The 13,736-nt window shown below is 45.0% G+C and overlaps 2 protein-coding genes across 2 annotated transcripts in view; both read right to left on the bottom strand.

Moving 5' to 3' along the window:
- LOC103366292 (stereocilin) overlaps positions 1-13,736 on the bottom strand; it is a 21,282-nt gene extending 7,546 nt beyond the window's left edge. Inside the window, exons 1-11 of the mRNA XM_008293970.1 lie at positions 13,643-13,736; positions 12,437-13,570; positions 11,177-11,373; positions 10,207-11,094; positions 10,050-10,112; positions 9,831-9,956; positions 9,334-9,500; positions 9,071-9,257; positions 7,005-7,120; positions 6,342-6,474; positions 5,930-6,246 (exon numbers count right to left, since the gene is read on the bottom strand). Coding sequence (XP_008292192.1) covers positions 5,930-6,246; positions 6,342-6,474; positions 7,005-7,120; positions 9,071-9,257; positions 9,334-9,500; positions 9,831-9,956; positions 10,050-10,112; positions 10,207-11,094; positions 11,177-11,373; positions 12,437-13,570; positions 13,643-13,736 — 3,422 coding nt within the window. The remainder of the gene's footprint in view (positions 1-5,929; positions 6,247-6,341; positions 6,475-7,004; positions 7,121-9,070; positions 9,258-9,333; positions 9,501-9,830; positions 9,957-10,049; positions 10,113-10,206; positions 11,095-11,176; positions 11,374-12,436; positions 13,571-13,642) is intronic.
- Positions 391-5,922, bottom strand: LOC103366285 (stereocilin-like). The gene is made up of 7 exons (XM_008293961.1): positions 5,450-5,922; positions 4,990-5,139; positions 2,163-2,221; positions 1,900-2,023; positions 1,684-1,766; positions 1,448-1,583; positions 391-956 (listed from the first exon to the last, which is right to left on the bottom strand). Exons 1-7 carry the CDS (start codon positions 5,684-5,686, stop codon positions 750-752), a joined length of 996 nt encoding a protein of 331 aa, XP_008292183.1. The 5' UTR covers positions 5,687-5,922; the 3' UTR covers positions 391-749.

Genomic DNA, 13,736 nt, shown 5'->3' with positions numbered 1-13,736 from the left:
GTCAGGATGTCGTGGATATCTATAAATCCTGTGCAGACAACATGCTGTAACTTGTGGATTTCTTCCTCGCATCGTCCATGCTTGGTTTGTGTACGTCACCAATTTTGCTCTAAACTAAGGGCAATTCCCTCGGGAGTGTCTGCAGCTATGCAGACTGACAGGAAGGATGCATGAATGCATAAAAAAAAAAAGTCTTCACCCACTTCTCAACTTGACAGTGGGCTAGTATGTACTTAGCAGAAACGTGTACAGAAACTGGGATTGGGCCATCGACTCAGAGCAGTCGCTGGAACGTTTCTCAGAATGTTAACGCTCTGATCAGCTATCAGCCACTGAGTCAACATTTGTGATGAGAAAACGAGCCATTACAGATTGAATCACCGCAGGCTAAAAAGCAGCTAATCCCTTTTATGCCATCAATATTTTTGTCAGCGCTTGTTTTGCTGTTGTTGTTGTGTGAATGTACTTTATATTTTCACATTTACCAGACGTTCTGAACCTAATCTCTTGACGTATTTTGTGTATTCAGGCTATCATGATGTGCAGAGTTCTGTTTTAGTGTTTCTGACCTAAACGAGACAAATGCATAGATGTCATATATTTGTTATAAACAGTATGTGTTTTTTCCACAATCTATCACTTTTTCAACGCTTCTGCTGCTTGAATGCATGTAGCCAGTTAAATAAATCTCCTCTTGACGTATTATTGACCCAACTGTCAAAACCAGCATCTCCCGCAGACATGTTGTTTTACCCGAGCAGGTCTCTCTGAGTGAGCAGAGCGCTAATATCTCTCAGAGCCTCTTTAGGGAGGCAGAAACTTCTTATCTCCTCCAGCCGCAGAGTCAGTGCTCTTCTGTCCACTAGAGCCAAACTGTCCCGGTCCAAGAAAGGCAGCAGAGGCCCCAGGACGTCCAGAGCGGTGCCATCAATCATCCCCTCAGCCGAAGAAGAGCCCTGTGGAGCACCGCGTAGAGAGAATGGGTCTGGATTACCGGGATTTCACACTGATATGACTTCACTTGTTTGAAAAGCTGCTGAAAAGATGAGGCGGGGGGTTGTGTTCTGAGTCTCTTCCTCCATCTGTTTCTCCCCACGTATCTGCTTGCCTGAACCAACAAATGTATTTTTTTTTCTTTTCCGCCCCATTAATGTGTTAACAAATCAAACACATGACTCACCATCACCGACGCGAGCCATGATTTAAGTTAACCAGAAATAGAATCTCCCAGTTCCAGTTCGCTCTGAATTCTCACGGTGGCGCTTTATCATTTTAACAACCCCAAGGTTAATGTCGGATTTTCTATTTCAGCTTAATAATGTTTATGAATTACGGCAGCAGCTGGTTCCTATCGCACATTTCCACCTAAGACATATTGCAGCGTGTCCAATCCCGCTCATCTTGTGGAGTAAATGCAGTGTTTGTACAGCTGATGATGGTGTTTTACCAGCTCGGTTACGGCCTTCTCGGCTAAATTCGTCTGTTTGTAATGCGGCAGTTTGAGGAAATCAGCAAAGTGGGTCTGAATGTGGTCCAGAATGGCTCTGAAGGATGCGTTGGAGAGGTTCTCTAACATTGTCACCCTGGAACAGAGCAGAGGAGAGGCGTGAATGTGGTCGCTTTAGCATAAGCTGTGAAACATTTAAGTACAGTTAAACATTTTTTTGATAAGTAGATATTTACGGTAACGCTGCAGCAAATCCAGAACCGAAGGCGTTGAGGTCGAGGTCAGGTTGTTTCCTCAGATCCTCCACAATACATTTTCGCTGGTGAAACAGCCAAAACACGTCTGAACTTGTTAGTATTAACAATATATGTCCAATTTTTTTACTGAGACGCTAATTTTCTCCGTGTCAGAGGCTGAGGTGACAAAGAACCTGAGGGTAGTTTGTTCCTCACCAGAGCAGGTCTTGTGCCTCCAGGCAGCGCGCTAACAAACTGAAGCAGTTCGGTAAAATCTGTATCATTGATCCAGAGCCTCAAAAAGTCACAACTCATCCCGCCGGCAATCTGACCGAAAGACCTACAAGTCAAAGAGAGGTCGTTATTCACAATATGTATTGATTAAGTGTTTGACCTTGTGACTGCAGCTGTACCGGTTGGTGTTGAGTTTTTACTTCAGTTTACTAATTAGAAATATAAATTTTTTTGGCCAAACTTACCGCACTGACTTGCTGGTAATGTTTTGAAATTCTTGGATCTTACTGAACAGCAGCTGAGCCTACAGAGAGAAGAAGGAGTCAGTGGTTTTGAGTGTGGCTTACCGCAAAATGAAGAACATCCATCCATCATCTATACACCACTTAATCCTCACTCTGGAGCAGGAGTCTATCCCAGCTGACTCAGGGTGAAGGCAGTGGACACCTGGACAGGTAACCAGTCTATCACAGGGCTACACTTAGAGACAGACAACCAAGCACACTCACATTCACACCTACGGACAATTTAGAATCACCAATGAACCTCAACATGTTTTTGGACTGTGTGGGAGGAAGCCGGAGAACCCGAAGAGAACCCACACTGCACAGGGAGAACATGGAGACTCCACACAGAAAGATCCCAGGTGTCCTCATCGGGACGCAAACCAGCGACCTGCGAGGCAACGATGCTAACCACCGCTCCACCTTGCAGCCCATGAAGAACATTCTAATCACAAAAGTTGAACCAGTTTGTAGTTATTTTAAGGGGCTGATCATGCCAGTGTTTTCATGTTCCCCTTTGGTTCTCTGTGTTAAATTTAAAAAACTAATAGAGCTTCGCGTTAGCTCAGACAGGCACGGCGTCAGGGTGTCACATGACCCCTCCTGTCCAATCGTCATCGCTAAAGTCCAGCCCACCCACTTAGCTGTTTTATAACTGAGGCAGCGTTCATTCATTCTGCTCGCTTCACCACATCGCTGCTTCTCCAGCCTCTGCAGATCATCAAATCTCCTCCTCCTCCCCAACCACCACCTTTTAAAAACAATTCAATCTCATATAACCCCAGTGTTTCCCATATCGTGGGGACTGTAGGTAGCAGATGGTTCATTATTGTACCTTGAACTATGTAATCTAGATTCTGTAAGTGAAGACTATTAGTTGGTCTCCTGTTCTCGTGTTCATACTGTATTCAAAAAATTGTAAATTGTAAATTCATGGCTCTGTGGGAGTTTGTGATCTCAGGGATTATCTGCTTGCTCAGACTGTTCCAGAGCATCACGAGCAGAGTCACCGCCAAACTAAACGTATGTGATCTCAAATAAATGGTTAAAATCTGACAAAGTGTCCTGTCTGAATTGCTCTTAATGACATCAAAAACAGTGATATAGTCCGACTTTCCACATGTGTAAGCCGGCCGTTTGCTGCACATTTCACAAGGTTTTCTGCTCCCATGTTGCTATCTACATGTTTCCATTTTCAGAATCCACTTCACTCAACAACAACAACAGCCTTGGTGCAGCAGCAGCAGCACACAACACTGGAAAATTGAAGTTGTGCAGAGGATTTGGATCGTGCAGGGAGGCAGCTCTGCTATTTTTTTTTTTCTTCCTTTCAGCGAATTAGATATTTTAATGACAGTGCTCAAGTCCTTGGAGGCAACTGTTCCACCAAAACAATTCCCATGTCATTATTTTGCAGGAACACTGTGGCCACATCCTTTGTCGAGCTGTGTGGTTTACAGAAATACTAATAAGCCAGAGCAGTTTTTTCCCTCTATAGCAGAATGACAGTGAGACGCAGTCAGACCAGTATGTGGTACAGAGTGGGCTGGTTACGTGGCGTGCTGTAAACAAGAGCAAATTGGCATTGTGTTGATAGATGAGATAATTACATTTACAGTGTTATTGTCGTGTGACTATTACCTATATTTCAGACTGTGTTCGACTCTCCAGTGAGGAGATACTTTCACTATCTAACTAACTATAGTTTTATTTTCTCCTCTTTTTTTGTCCTTCTATTAATTACAGAATGTAAATGACTTCACATTATTACACACAGTCTGTCTCTGTGAGCTGGTTTTCATTCCGGCCCGTAATGCTTTTTTATAGTATTTCCATTTGTTATCAGACTATCGGTACACTTTGTGCTGCAGACGGCGGGATCTACAACACTTCACATAAACATGACAGATGGTTCTGTGGATGTTCTGGTTCATCTGTCTCATTACTTTGTAAGAAAAAACGCGCTCACTCTTAGAATCCTAATCCCAAAAATGCAAAATAAGACTAATCTGCTGCTCTGCTTTGTGAAGGCAGAAATGCCACCTTTCAGGCCTGTGGAGCCTTTAAAGCTCAAAAGATTTTTTTGATTAAATGCCATGTTTTGGATATCAAGTGGAACACTTAAGTCGGGCAGGAATTTTTTTTATTTTTTCTAACTACTTGTGAGACTTTTTTGATATTTTGATGTTTCTCACATTTGGCTTCTTGGATATTCACAGATTGGAGTCGTGCACACAGAGCGATGCAGAATTTAACGGGCAAATTAATATGAAGCTGCTGCTTTAAGCAACTTTTCACTATTAATCACTTTGATAATTGTCTCGTTTCTACTGAAAGCTAAAACACACGGCTCTGTTTTTGAATATTTCTGGTCTTATAGTCGATGTCACAGGAAAGCGTAGATTCAGCGCAGCTCTGAAGTGAAAAGGGCGATCTTTATTGATTTGACTCAGGTCTCGTTAGGCTGAGAACAGGTGGTGAAAGCAGCCTAATACACTCTTGGCTGTGACAAAATCCCTTTAAGGTAGCCATTATTAATTTATGCTACACTCCTCCACACCATTGTACTACATCCAAACTAATTAGCTTGATGGCAGCTGATGTGAATGGAGTATTAATATCCTGAAAAGCTCATCTGAAGCATATCCAATGAGTTGCAGATTAATGGGAGCGAAAACCGAAGCTGGTAACATTTTCTTCTTTAGCAAAAGAACTGGCAGTCCATTGTTGTCATATCATTACAATTATAGGCAACACACACGACGGCAGGATAAAGCAGAACGCGTACCTGCTGTGGTGACCAGCTTATGCCTCCGTACATGCTGATGCTTCTCAAAACGGTTTCGCCATCCACGGCCTGTATCAGCTTCCTCAGAGGGACAAATGGTAACAGACAGTTTACCTGCTGAGTGATGTTCCTCATTTCTCTCTGTAGAGCCTGTTGACACACAACCAGACAATAAAAACACTGTAAATTTAAACCTAGAATCCTTTAAAGGCCTATTAAGACACACAAAGCAGGCTTCACACGTGTGGATCAAATGAGCACCTTGTGGGGATTCTACATCCCCAGATTAGTTTAATGTTACGTTTTTCTGTTTCTTCTTAATGAGACAATTCCCAGTGTGTTTAGACACAATCTGAAAGATGCTAAATCTCATCAACTGTTAAATCCTGTTCCACCTCCGATGCGTCTTCGAGCGCAGCAAATTATGAGAAATAAGATGAGAGAAACAAAGCGGCGTCACCTCCTGCACTGCGTTGTACAGCATGGCTCTGTGGCCGGGCTTAAGCTCAGTTAGCAGCGTTTTCCAGCACTGACAGTGGGCAGCTCCACTGATCTCAGGCCACTGGAGGTCTCTGAGCACAGCAGGGGAGAGACCAGAGTGTAACGGCTTCAGTCGGCACAGCTTTTCCAAGGTGAGCTGGCAGAGGAGAGAGACGGAGCGGTGAGAGGGCGGCTGGCTGAAATTCAGCACAAACATTTTTCATTCGTCTACTTACGTTGGTGTCCTTTGAAATCTTGGATAACATTTGAAATGCCTGAGGAGGGTATTGAAAGAATGTTTGCATACAAAACACAGAGAAGTTCACTTATTAAGACAGTTAACATGGGTCACATATTTCATCAATGTTTATCTTCCTTTTTTTTTCTTTAGAAAGTTAACTGTAGACAGAACATGTCAAGGTTAGCTTTTCTTTTTTTGTGAAAAGCGTGAATGCATCACAGTTTCATGCAGCATTTACGAGAAACAGCCAATGACTGAAGGAAAAAGCATGTTTTTTTTCCACAGAAAACGGAAGAAGAAAGAAAGAAAGATAAGAAGCCGAATAGGAAAAGAAAAACTCCTTCCCTGCTGACCTGTGCTGGGGAATATCTGCGTAATCCTGGTTGTGACAGGACTTCCAGGAGTTGTTGTGAAGGCAGAGACATGAGAAAGGAAGCTCCTAACTGCGGCAGCAACCCGCTGAGAGCAGACAGCTCTGGAGAAGCCATGCTGCTGGCATTCAAGGTCTGAACCGTCGGAATCAACCAGTCGGACAACTGTCCACGGAGCACGGATAAACAGAGTTAGTTGGACGCTTTGTGAAGGAAACTGTATGCCGTGTGCTTCAAAGCGGTTTCTGTGAGCCCCTCACCCGGCCACGAGCGCTGATGAAGCCCTTGGACATGCACTGAGACAGCTGCAGCCACAGATCAGAGGACACAGCTGAGTCCTGGAGATACGAACCCAAGTCTGCCGGATCCAGGTAGCACGCAAGGACTCCTAATCTGCAAAAGACATCATTCTTCACCTCTCTGATGAAAAATTAGCTTCTTTTTTTTTTTCTTTTTGCACGACATTTTAATTAAAAGTGCAGCAAATGTGCTAACAATTAAGATTATAACAGGAACAACAACACCAAAGCAGAGATAACATCTGCAGCACAAGGAGAGATTAGGTGTGATTTCCCTATCTGGTGAAACAACATCAATCAAGACCTAAACAAACTCTGACTCATTAATACGAACCAATCACAAGCTCGAATCTCAAGAAGAAAAACAAAAAACCCTGAAGGATTTGCTGTGGGCTCATTCTGACCCTCCACTTCATGAATATGTGCTGTTAAGTTCTGCAGCTTGACTTCATTTACTAAATAAGACTTAACTAGAGTGTAAAAAAAATCTCTCTCTGGAAATTAATTCAGCATTCAAGAAGGCTGTAATCCACTTTGGTAAGTAACAGAAACGTTATAAAGTGACCGCAGATGATGTGAACATTTACTTCTCTGCAATTATAAAGACGGATAACCGAGTCCCACCTCATTACATTATCACTGGTTAGATTCTTCTTTTTGCCGAAGAGGGTCCGAAGCACATGGCGCCCCCTTACACCATCCAGACTGCTGTTGCCTAGCAACTCCACCAGAGGAGTAAGCTAAAGGAGACAATAAATTAAACGGTGCAACAAGCTAAAACAAAAATCACTATGCACTGTATAAAGAGTGACAATTTGCAAGACGAACAAGAGGAAGTGTCGTGGGGAGGTTAGCGTTTGATTAAGGCTGCTGGAGGACTCTTTAATCCAAAATCTCTCATGTGGGTTTAACCGAGTTAAGATGTGATGGATGTGAAGGTCACTGCATATGATCCTCGTGCCATTTGTGGAACATTCTCTCTCCTCATTCATCTTTTCAGGGATTCTTTTAACTCATCCTGGCGACCGGGGTGTCTGCAGACCCCAAAGCTGATTTTTTTTTTGTCATATCTTACGAGTCTTTCGCTGTATCCTTTCATTTTTTCATGACTTTGTTCATCTTTTTTTCCCCCCCTATGACTTCATATCATTATTCATCATCAGGATCCTTGTGGACCCCAGTCAGAAGCATCCAATTCCACCTTTGCAGTTTTAATAGCCAGAGCTAATAATAGAGCTATAGAGCTATTTATTGAGTCCATGTCTCCACGGGTCCTAATTTAAAATATCACACACTTCAGGGGCAATAGAGACACTCTGTCAGTCATTTTGAAGGAGACAGACACAGATTTCCTCCTTTTCTCAACTGATGACCCTAAATACTGATCCACAATCCTAAAGCTAGTGAATACTAGTAATACCATGATAAAGTGGTTCATGGTGATAACATTAAATGTCTATGTTCCATCGTACAAGACCAGACTAAAAAGTGCATCGCGCTCATGAGTGACATGCAATCAAATCACGATGAGGACCTCCAAGATGTGTTTGGCTGTGATAAGTTTAGAAAATACAGTGCTGCCAGTTTATTATCGCGCCCTTGGTCCAGGATGGAATTATGACTGTATCCGGGATAAATGGGCTTCGAGATGGCGGCGAGTTTGAGTGTGAAAACTAGCCGATGTACTGGACTAGCACGATCTAGGTGGCCTTTATCGGACGTATTTAGCATGTATTTGGGGAATAAAGCATTTAAGGAAAGAAAACAAGACTTGTTTTAAACGTTTATTCAGTGTTAACTAGAAAAAAGTATAAAAGGTCAAATGTTAAACCTGCCTACTTTCTACTTAAGATCAATAAACATATTTACAAGGAAGTAAAGGCATCTTTCCTCTAACGAATGAGATCACACCTGTGGGTCTCTCATGGAATATTTTAGCATTTATAGCTCGAGGTGATCTCATGTGAGCAGGTCATTGACAAACAAACCAACACATTGCCTTCCGCGGCTGACCGGGGTGATAATCTGCCACACATGACCGACGCTCGGCCCGTGAGTCGTAATGATCCACCGACCACGACTTTAAACGGGCAAAAGTTACTCCTGGAATCAATTTCGGGGAATTTCGTTATGACAAAAACTGAGATTATGACATTTTTCTATGACAATAAACGGGCTGTTTTGCTGTAGGTTATACAGGAAATGATTCTGGACTTTGGTATTTTATGATTATAAACGAGATATTCTATAAGCGGTATGTCATTAAGTAGGGAGCACTGTATCGCCATAATACAGTTTTGGACACATGAGTGTTGTGCTTTTTTGGGCAACAACTAAAAGCTGATCAGATTTCGTGTTGCAGGAGTTTTGATACTTCAGATTAAAGCTCTAATTTGTATATATCACAAATTAACTATAACTTCCCCAAAATCATTCAAATATTATTTTCAGATGACATTATTTACATAAGTAATAATGTTTTAAAAAGAAATACGTCCATATTTTCTTATGCTGGTTGCTTCTTATAATAGTTTGAACTTGGACTCCTCGAGAACCCCGGTTGGTATTTCTTCTTTGGCAGAATATATTTGCAGGCTGAAGGACAAATTAATTTCTCTACTCATCACTCAACCACATCTGCGATCTGTGAAATGACGCAGCAGTCAAGTAAAGAGGTTCTTCTTTCTAACCTGTTGCGATGTCAGCTGCTGAAAGTGACTGACTGGGAGGTAAGGCAGAAGTGGGAGGATGGAGCTGAGGAAGTACGGTGGCCACGTAGGGACATCCCCCACCACGCTCGACTGCAGGAGTCTTTTTACAAACGCTTTTTTCTGCGGCGACTTCATCCCTGAGCTGTGGTCACGAATGGCCGTCAACCTAAAGGGCAACACGGAAGCTGTTGGTGTCGGAGGAGTGGCGCGTTTTACAAGAAATAAGATCGTCTGGTACTCACACGCTGTCGTTGACGATCAGTGAGGCCGGAAAGCTCATGATGTCGGAGACGGACATGAAGGGGATGAACTGAGAGAGGTCCACGAACAGCTCTGGGGTCACTCGGGGGAACTTATGGATGAAAGCCGCGGTCATTGTTTCCATGGCCTGCAACTCCTTTTGAGAGGCCTGACAGAGAAAACAAAACAAGAGGACGGGGAACCCATCGGTGCATTCAGCTTGGCCCTCTTTAACTATGCATGGGCCAGGACATGCATTCAAATAAAGTAGATTCAACGCAATACAAAGCAATAACCCCTAATAAGAGATGTTTACACAATAGAAACATGTTTATATTTTACTATTTTACATTGTGATGGAGACAGAACATTTTGTAATGATAAAAAATAACTAGGAATCATTCACCATTATGTACCCGATCAATTAGCGGCATTAAAAAGAGAAAACATCACCAGCTGATAGTGCACTGACTGCTGTCTAAAAAGTTGGATAACAAACCTGGCTGGTTTCTACTTGAAGCTGGTCCCAACTCTGATGCATATGGGAGAGAAATCTCTTGACTGCATCTTTTTCAGCAGACATCACCAAAGTACGAATGCTGTCTCTGGGCATCTGGAGGTATTCCTGGAGAGATAAAGTGATTCACCTAAATCTAGTGTCGAGGAAGCTGATGTGTTGTGAAATGTAAAACATTTATTTAGCTGCACAGGCCAGTACCTGCAGCAGAACCCTGAGTGCAGATGAGTTGTCATCCTGCTGGATGAGGTCCCACAGGACAGGCTGATGCAACAGCAGAAACAGGTTATTCATTCACTGTGGGAGTGTGTGTGTGTGAGAGACAGTGTTTGTGTGTCAGTCAGCTACCACATCTTACACTGAAGCAGCTCAGCAGGTCTTCTTTCAGGCTGGTGTTCTGCTCTCTGCGCAGGAAGACTCCCACTGTGTGAAGGACGCTCATGGACGCTTCTGGCTGCAGCGTGGACCAGGACGTGTTATCGAGGAGGCTGGAGAGGAGGATGGCCTGACCCAGACCTTGTCTCGCCTCTCTTTCCCCTTCATCCAGCCCTGAAGAGAGGCCAACCATGAAGTCCAAGACTCGCAGCACATATCCCAGAGCCACTAAAAAACCCTCGCGCTCTCCTCCCTCGACCTCACACACGCTCAGCTTGTGCACGACGTCTGCCAGCTGCGTGGCCGGGTCCACGCACAGCTGCGATGTGTCAAACTCATACGGCGCTGGGAGCATGTCGAAAAACCTCTGCAGGAAGCACTTCCTGGCCTCCTGCTCTGCCTGCAGATCAGCACAGACATCAGCGAGCTGAGGCTTTAATCTTAACAGCTGATGGTAGAGCGTGGCGTTCAGACAGACGTACTCTCTCAGTCCGTGTGTCTGTCCGCAGAGCTGCAGGAGAGTGGAGTTGGTGAAATGATGCACGGTCCACTCCCTGTACTGACAAGTCTCCACAGGGGCGTCCTCGTGGGAGACGTTGTGCATCTTGGAGCAGTACGCCGCGGCCCAGCTGCCTTCTGGCAAAGACCGGTGTGAGTCAGAGGAGTCTCTGCCACACAGAGATGAGGTCAGGACTGAGTTGTTTGGAAGGAAGCAGTTTCTGAAAGCCTGGGCACTGAGCGACCTGCTGCCCAGCTGAGCCAGACAGTTGTCACTGAGCCCTGGACTTCCCGTTGCCTCGTCTGAGAGCTGCACGCACAGGTCGTCTATACTTGTTTGGTTAAAAAAATGATAATCCTTTGTCAGTGCAGCCTGCAAATAGTGAAATAGGAATGAGTTAGTATGTATTAGAGGTTATTTAATGACAAAAGTAATGCACAAAGTGATCCATTACCTGATGTGCTCTCTGCAGCCAGAAAGAGGAGTTGGCACACACTGTGTTGTTGAACTCATGAGCAAAGAACTCACTGCAGACGTGAACCCAAAGGAAGTCGTCCTCAGCAGCAGACAGGTACCAAGCTGCATCGGAGCATGTAGCATGCAGGTCGAGCCCCATCTGAGCAATTGCAGGATCAACTGAACCATTCTCCCCTTCAAACAGTTTACAATAGAGGAATACAGTGAAGTTAGAGACGCCTGTCAAGCCTGGGATGGATTCATTACACGCTGCCTCCAGGATTTCTGTAGAGGTGGAGAGCTCCATCTCTTTCTGCTGGTTGTTGCTCTCTCTCGTCCCTGTTTGTGAGTGGCTGGACTGGTCGTCGTGAAGTCGTTTCTTTTTGGAGTTTTTTTCTGCAGAAGGATTTGATTTTGAAGAGGCCTGAGCTGGTGTTTGTCGTGATCTCAGCTCATCTCCTTCACTGGAGGGGCAGGACAGGAACGGGAGTGAACTCGGGAGGCGGTGGGAGCTGACGCCCAAAGCCTGAGTGTTCCACATCACATCATGTCTTATCCCCCTGCATGTGCAAGGACAGACGGAGGGGTGAAATCTACTTTACCAGCAACTTACTGCCAAACATATAAAATGCAGTCATATTCCTAAAATGTCTTACCATAAAATCAGCTGTCTCAGGTCACCTTCAAAGAGATCAATGAAAAGCAGACATTATTTGAAAATCAAAGTGTATGAGTGGTGGAAAAAGCAGCTGGAAGCTCCTGCAGTACACAACCATAGCTGATGTAACAGTGCAGCTCAGCTAACAATGCCCAAGATATAATGTTACTGACATCAATGAGAGGATAAAGAGATTAGCCGAGCTAACAACAGATGCTTTCACTAGCTGGGATGATTATAAAGATTTTAAAGCAGTGTCAGTCACTGTCACTTTCTCTCCTGGATCTCTCAGGTGAAGTCAGGGCCAAATTTATGAGGCTTTTAATGGGGGCTTTTCCTGGCGATCAATCTAAACAATGCATGATTTACTTCTCTACCTAGAGAGTTTATCAATCAGCATCTGTGAAGCAAAGCATCTGAATGTCTGTGTGAACTAATTATCTACGGGTTTTATTATCATATTGTGTGTATAATTACATGCAGTTTAAACAATTCTGACAACACTGAGTGATGATTGTTTTTCTTTAGGCTGAACTTTCTGTCTTCACTTAATGAGTTCTTATCTCTTGTGATTTTAACCCAACTTCTCCTCATACTCACCCACTGAGCACCGGCCCTGAGGGTTGGGCTGGGGCACCTCCACCAGGCTGCTGACGTCATCAAGCAGCGCCATGGTAACTCGTGACACCTTCTTCCTCAGGTTACCGTAGACGGAGCTCCCCACTCTGTGCAGAAGGCCCGTCCTCAGCCCATCCAAACTCTGCACAAGAGCTACATTTTTCTGAGCCAAATGTCCTGCTCGCTCTCCTCCACCTGAACGTGATAAAGCCTGCAGCAGTAAGCTTTGCATGGAGTCTGGCTCGTCCTCTGTGGCCATCCTTTCGTCCACAGATGCATTCCCAGACGACCCATCCTGCCTCATGGCCTCAGGAAGCAAGCTGAAGGGCTTCAAACGTCCATACCCGCCCGTGCCCTTGTTGTGTTCGGCGGCTTCTCCTGCTGGATGTAAACTGACCACAGGCTTCCAGTTGCGTGTTTCCAGGAACTGCAGCAGCTGCTGCAGCCAGCTAACACTGAAGGCACAGTCATTACGACCCTTCAGAGCGCAGATGAAGCCCTGCAGGCCTGCGCTGGCCTGGCCATACGTCCCACTGACCAGAGCCTGAAGCGCAGCCTCCAGCACAGCGCTCACTGTCCTCCAGTTCTGAGATAAGAAACTCAAGATGTTCCTGTGGGACTGACGCTCTGACAGAGTGATGAGACTCTGCAGCAGCCCCAGCAGCCAGTCCCAGTGCGGGCTGCCTCTCAGGGATAGAAACCAGTCCTGCACCCTGACACTGGGCCTGGGTGGCACCCGGCCGTTCCACTGGTTCATTGCAGCGCTCCCTTCGGACTGGAGAAAGTAATGCAGCACCTTCTCCCACAGCTGCTCCTCATCGGGCTCCTCTGGCAGCTCCTCCAGCTCAGCACCCATCTCCTGGAGGTACAGAGAGATGTTGTAGAGGAAGCCAGAGAGACGGTGTCTGTCAATCGGCTTGTTCAGCGAAGGCAGGCTCTTGGCGGGAAGTAGACCGAGTGTTTTCAGGCTCCCTACGATGTTCCTCACCCAAGTGTGCACAGACTGCTCCTTGTCTGTTTCCGGAGGAGGTTTCTGTGGATTCTGACCGTTTCCTTTACTCCATCTTGAAATGATCTCCCTCAGAATGGCTTCTCTCTGGTCCTCTTTACTCCCTCCTGAAAGAGTTTTATAATCAACATGTTGTGGTAAACTTGTAAACAGTGCGTTTGTTCTGGTGGAGAACTCACCTGTCTTCTCAGGGGCTCCTTGTCCGAGTAAAACAGCACAAACTATGATGCTTGTGAATCTAAGCGTGGCCATCCCTGACCCTTTCTCAGCCAT

Source organism: Stegastes partitus, unplaced genomic scaffold (genome assembly GCF_000690725.1).
Source record: "Stegastes partitus isolate 25-593 unplaced genomic scaffold, Stegastes_partitus-1.0.2 Scaffold926, whole genome shotgun sequence".
Lineage (NCBI taxonomy): Eukaryota > Metazoa > Chordata > Actinopteri > Pomacentridae > Stegastes > Stegastes partitus.
The sequence above is the reverse complement of the archived record's forward strand: the minus strand, read 5'-3'. Positions and strand labels throughout refer to the sequence as shown.

Coding starts and splice junctions, on each gene's coding strand:
- LOC103366285 (XM_008293961.1), bottom strand. CDS start 5,686: ATGTTTGTGCTGAATTTCAGCCAGCCGCCCTCTCACCGCTCCGTCTCT. Junction 5,140..5,449: donor TGTACAACGCAGTGCAGGAG/GTGACGCCGCTT, acceptor GTGTGTCAACAG/GCTCTACAGAGAGAAATGAG. Junction 1,584..1,683: donor GGATTTGCTGCAGCGTTACC/GTAAATATCTAC, acceptor GCTCTGTTCCAG/GGTGACAATGTTAGAGAACC.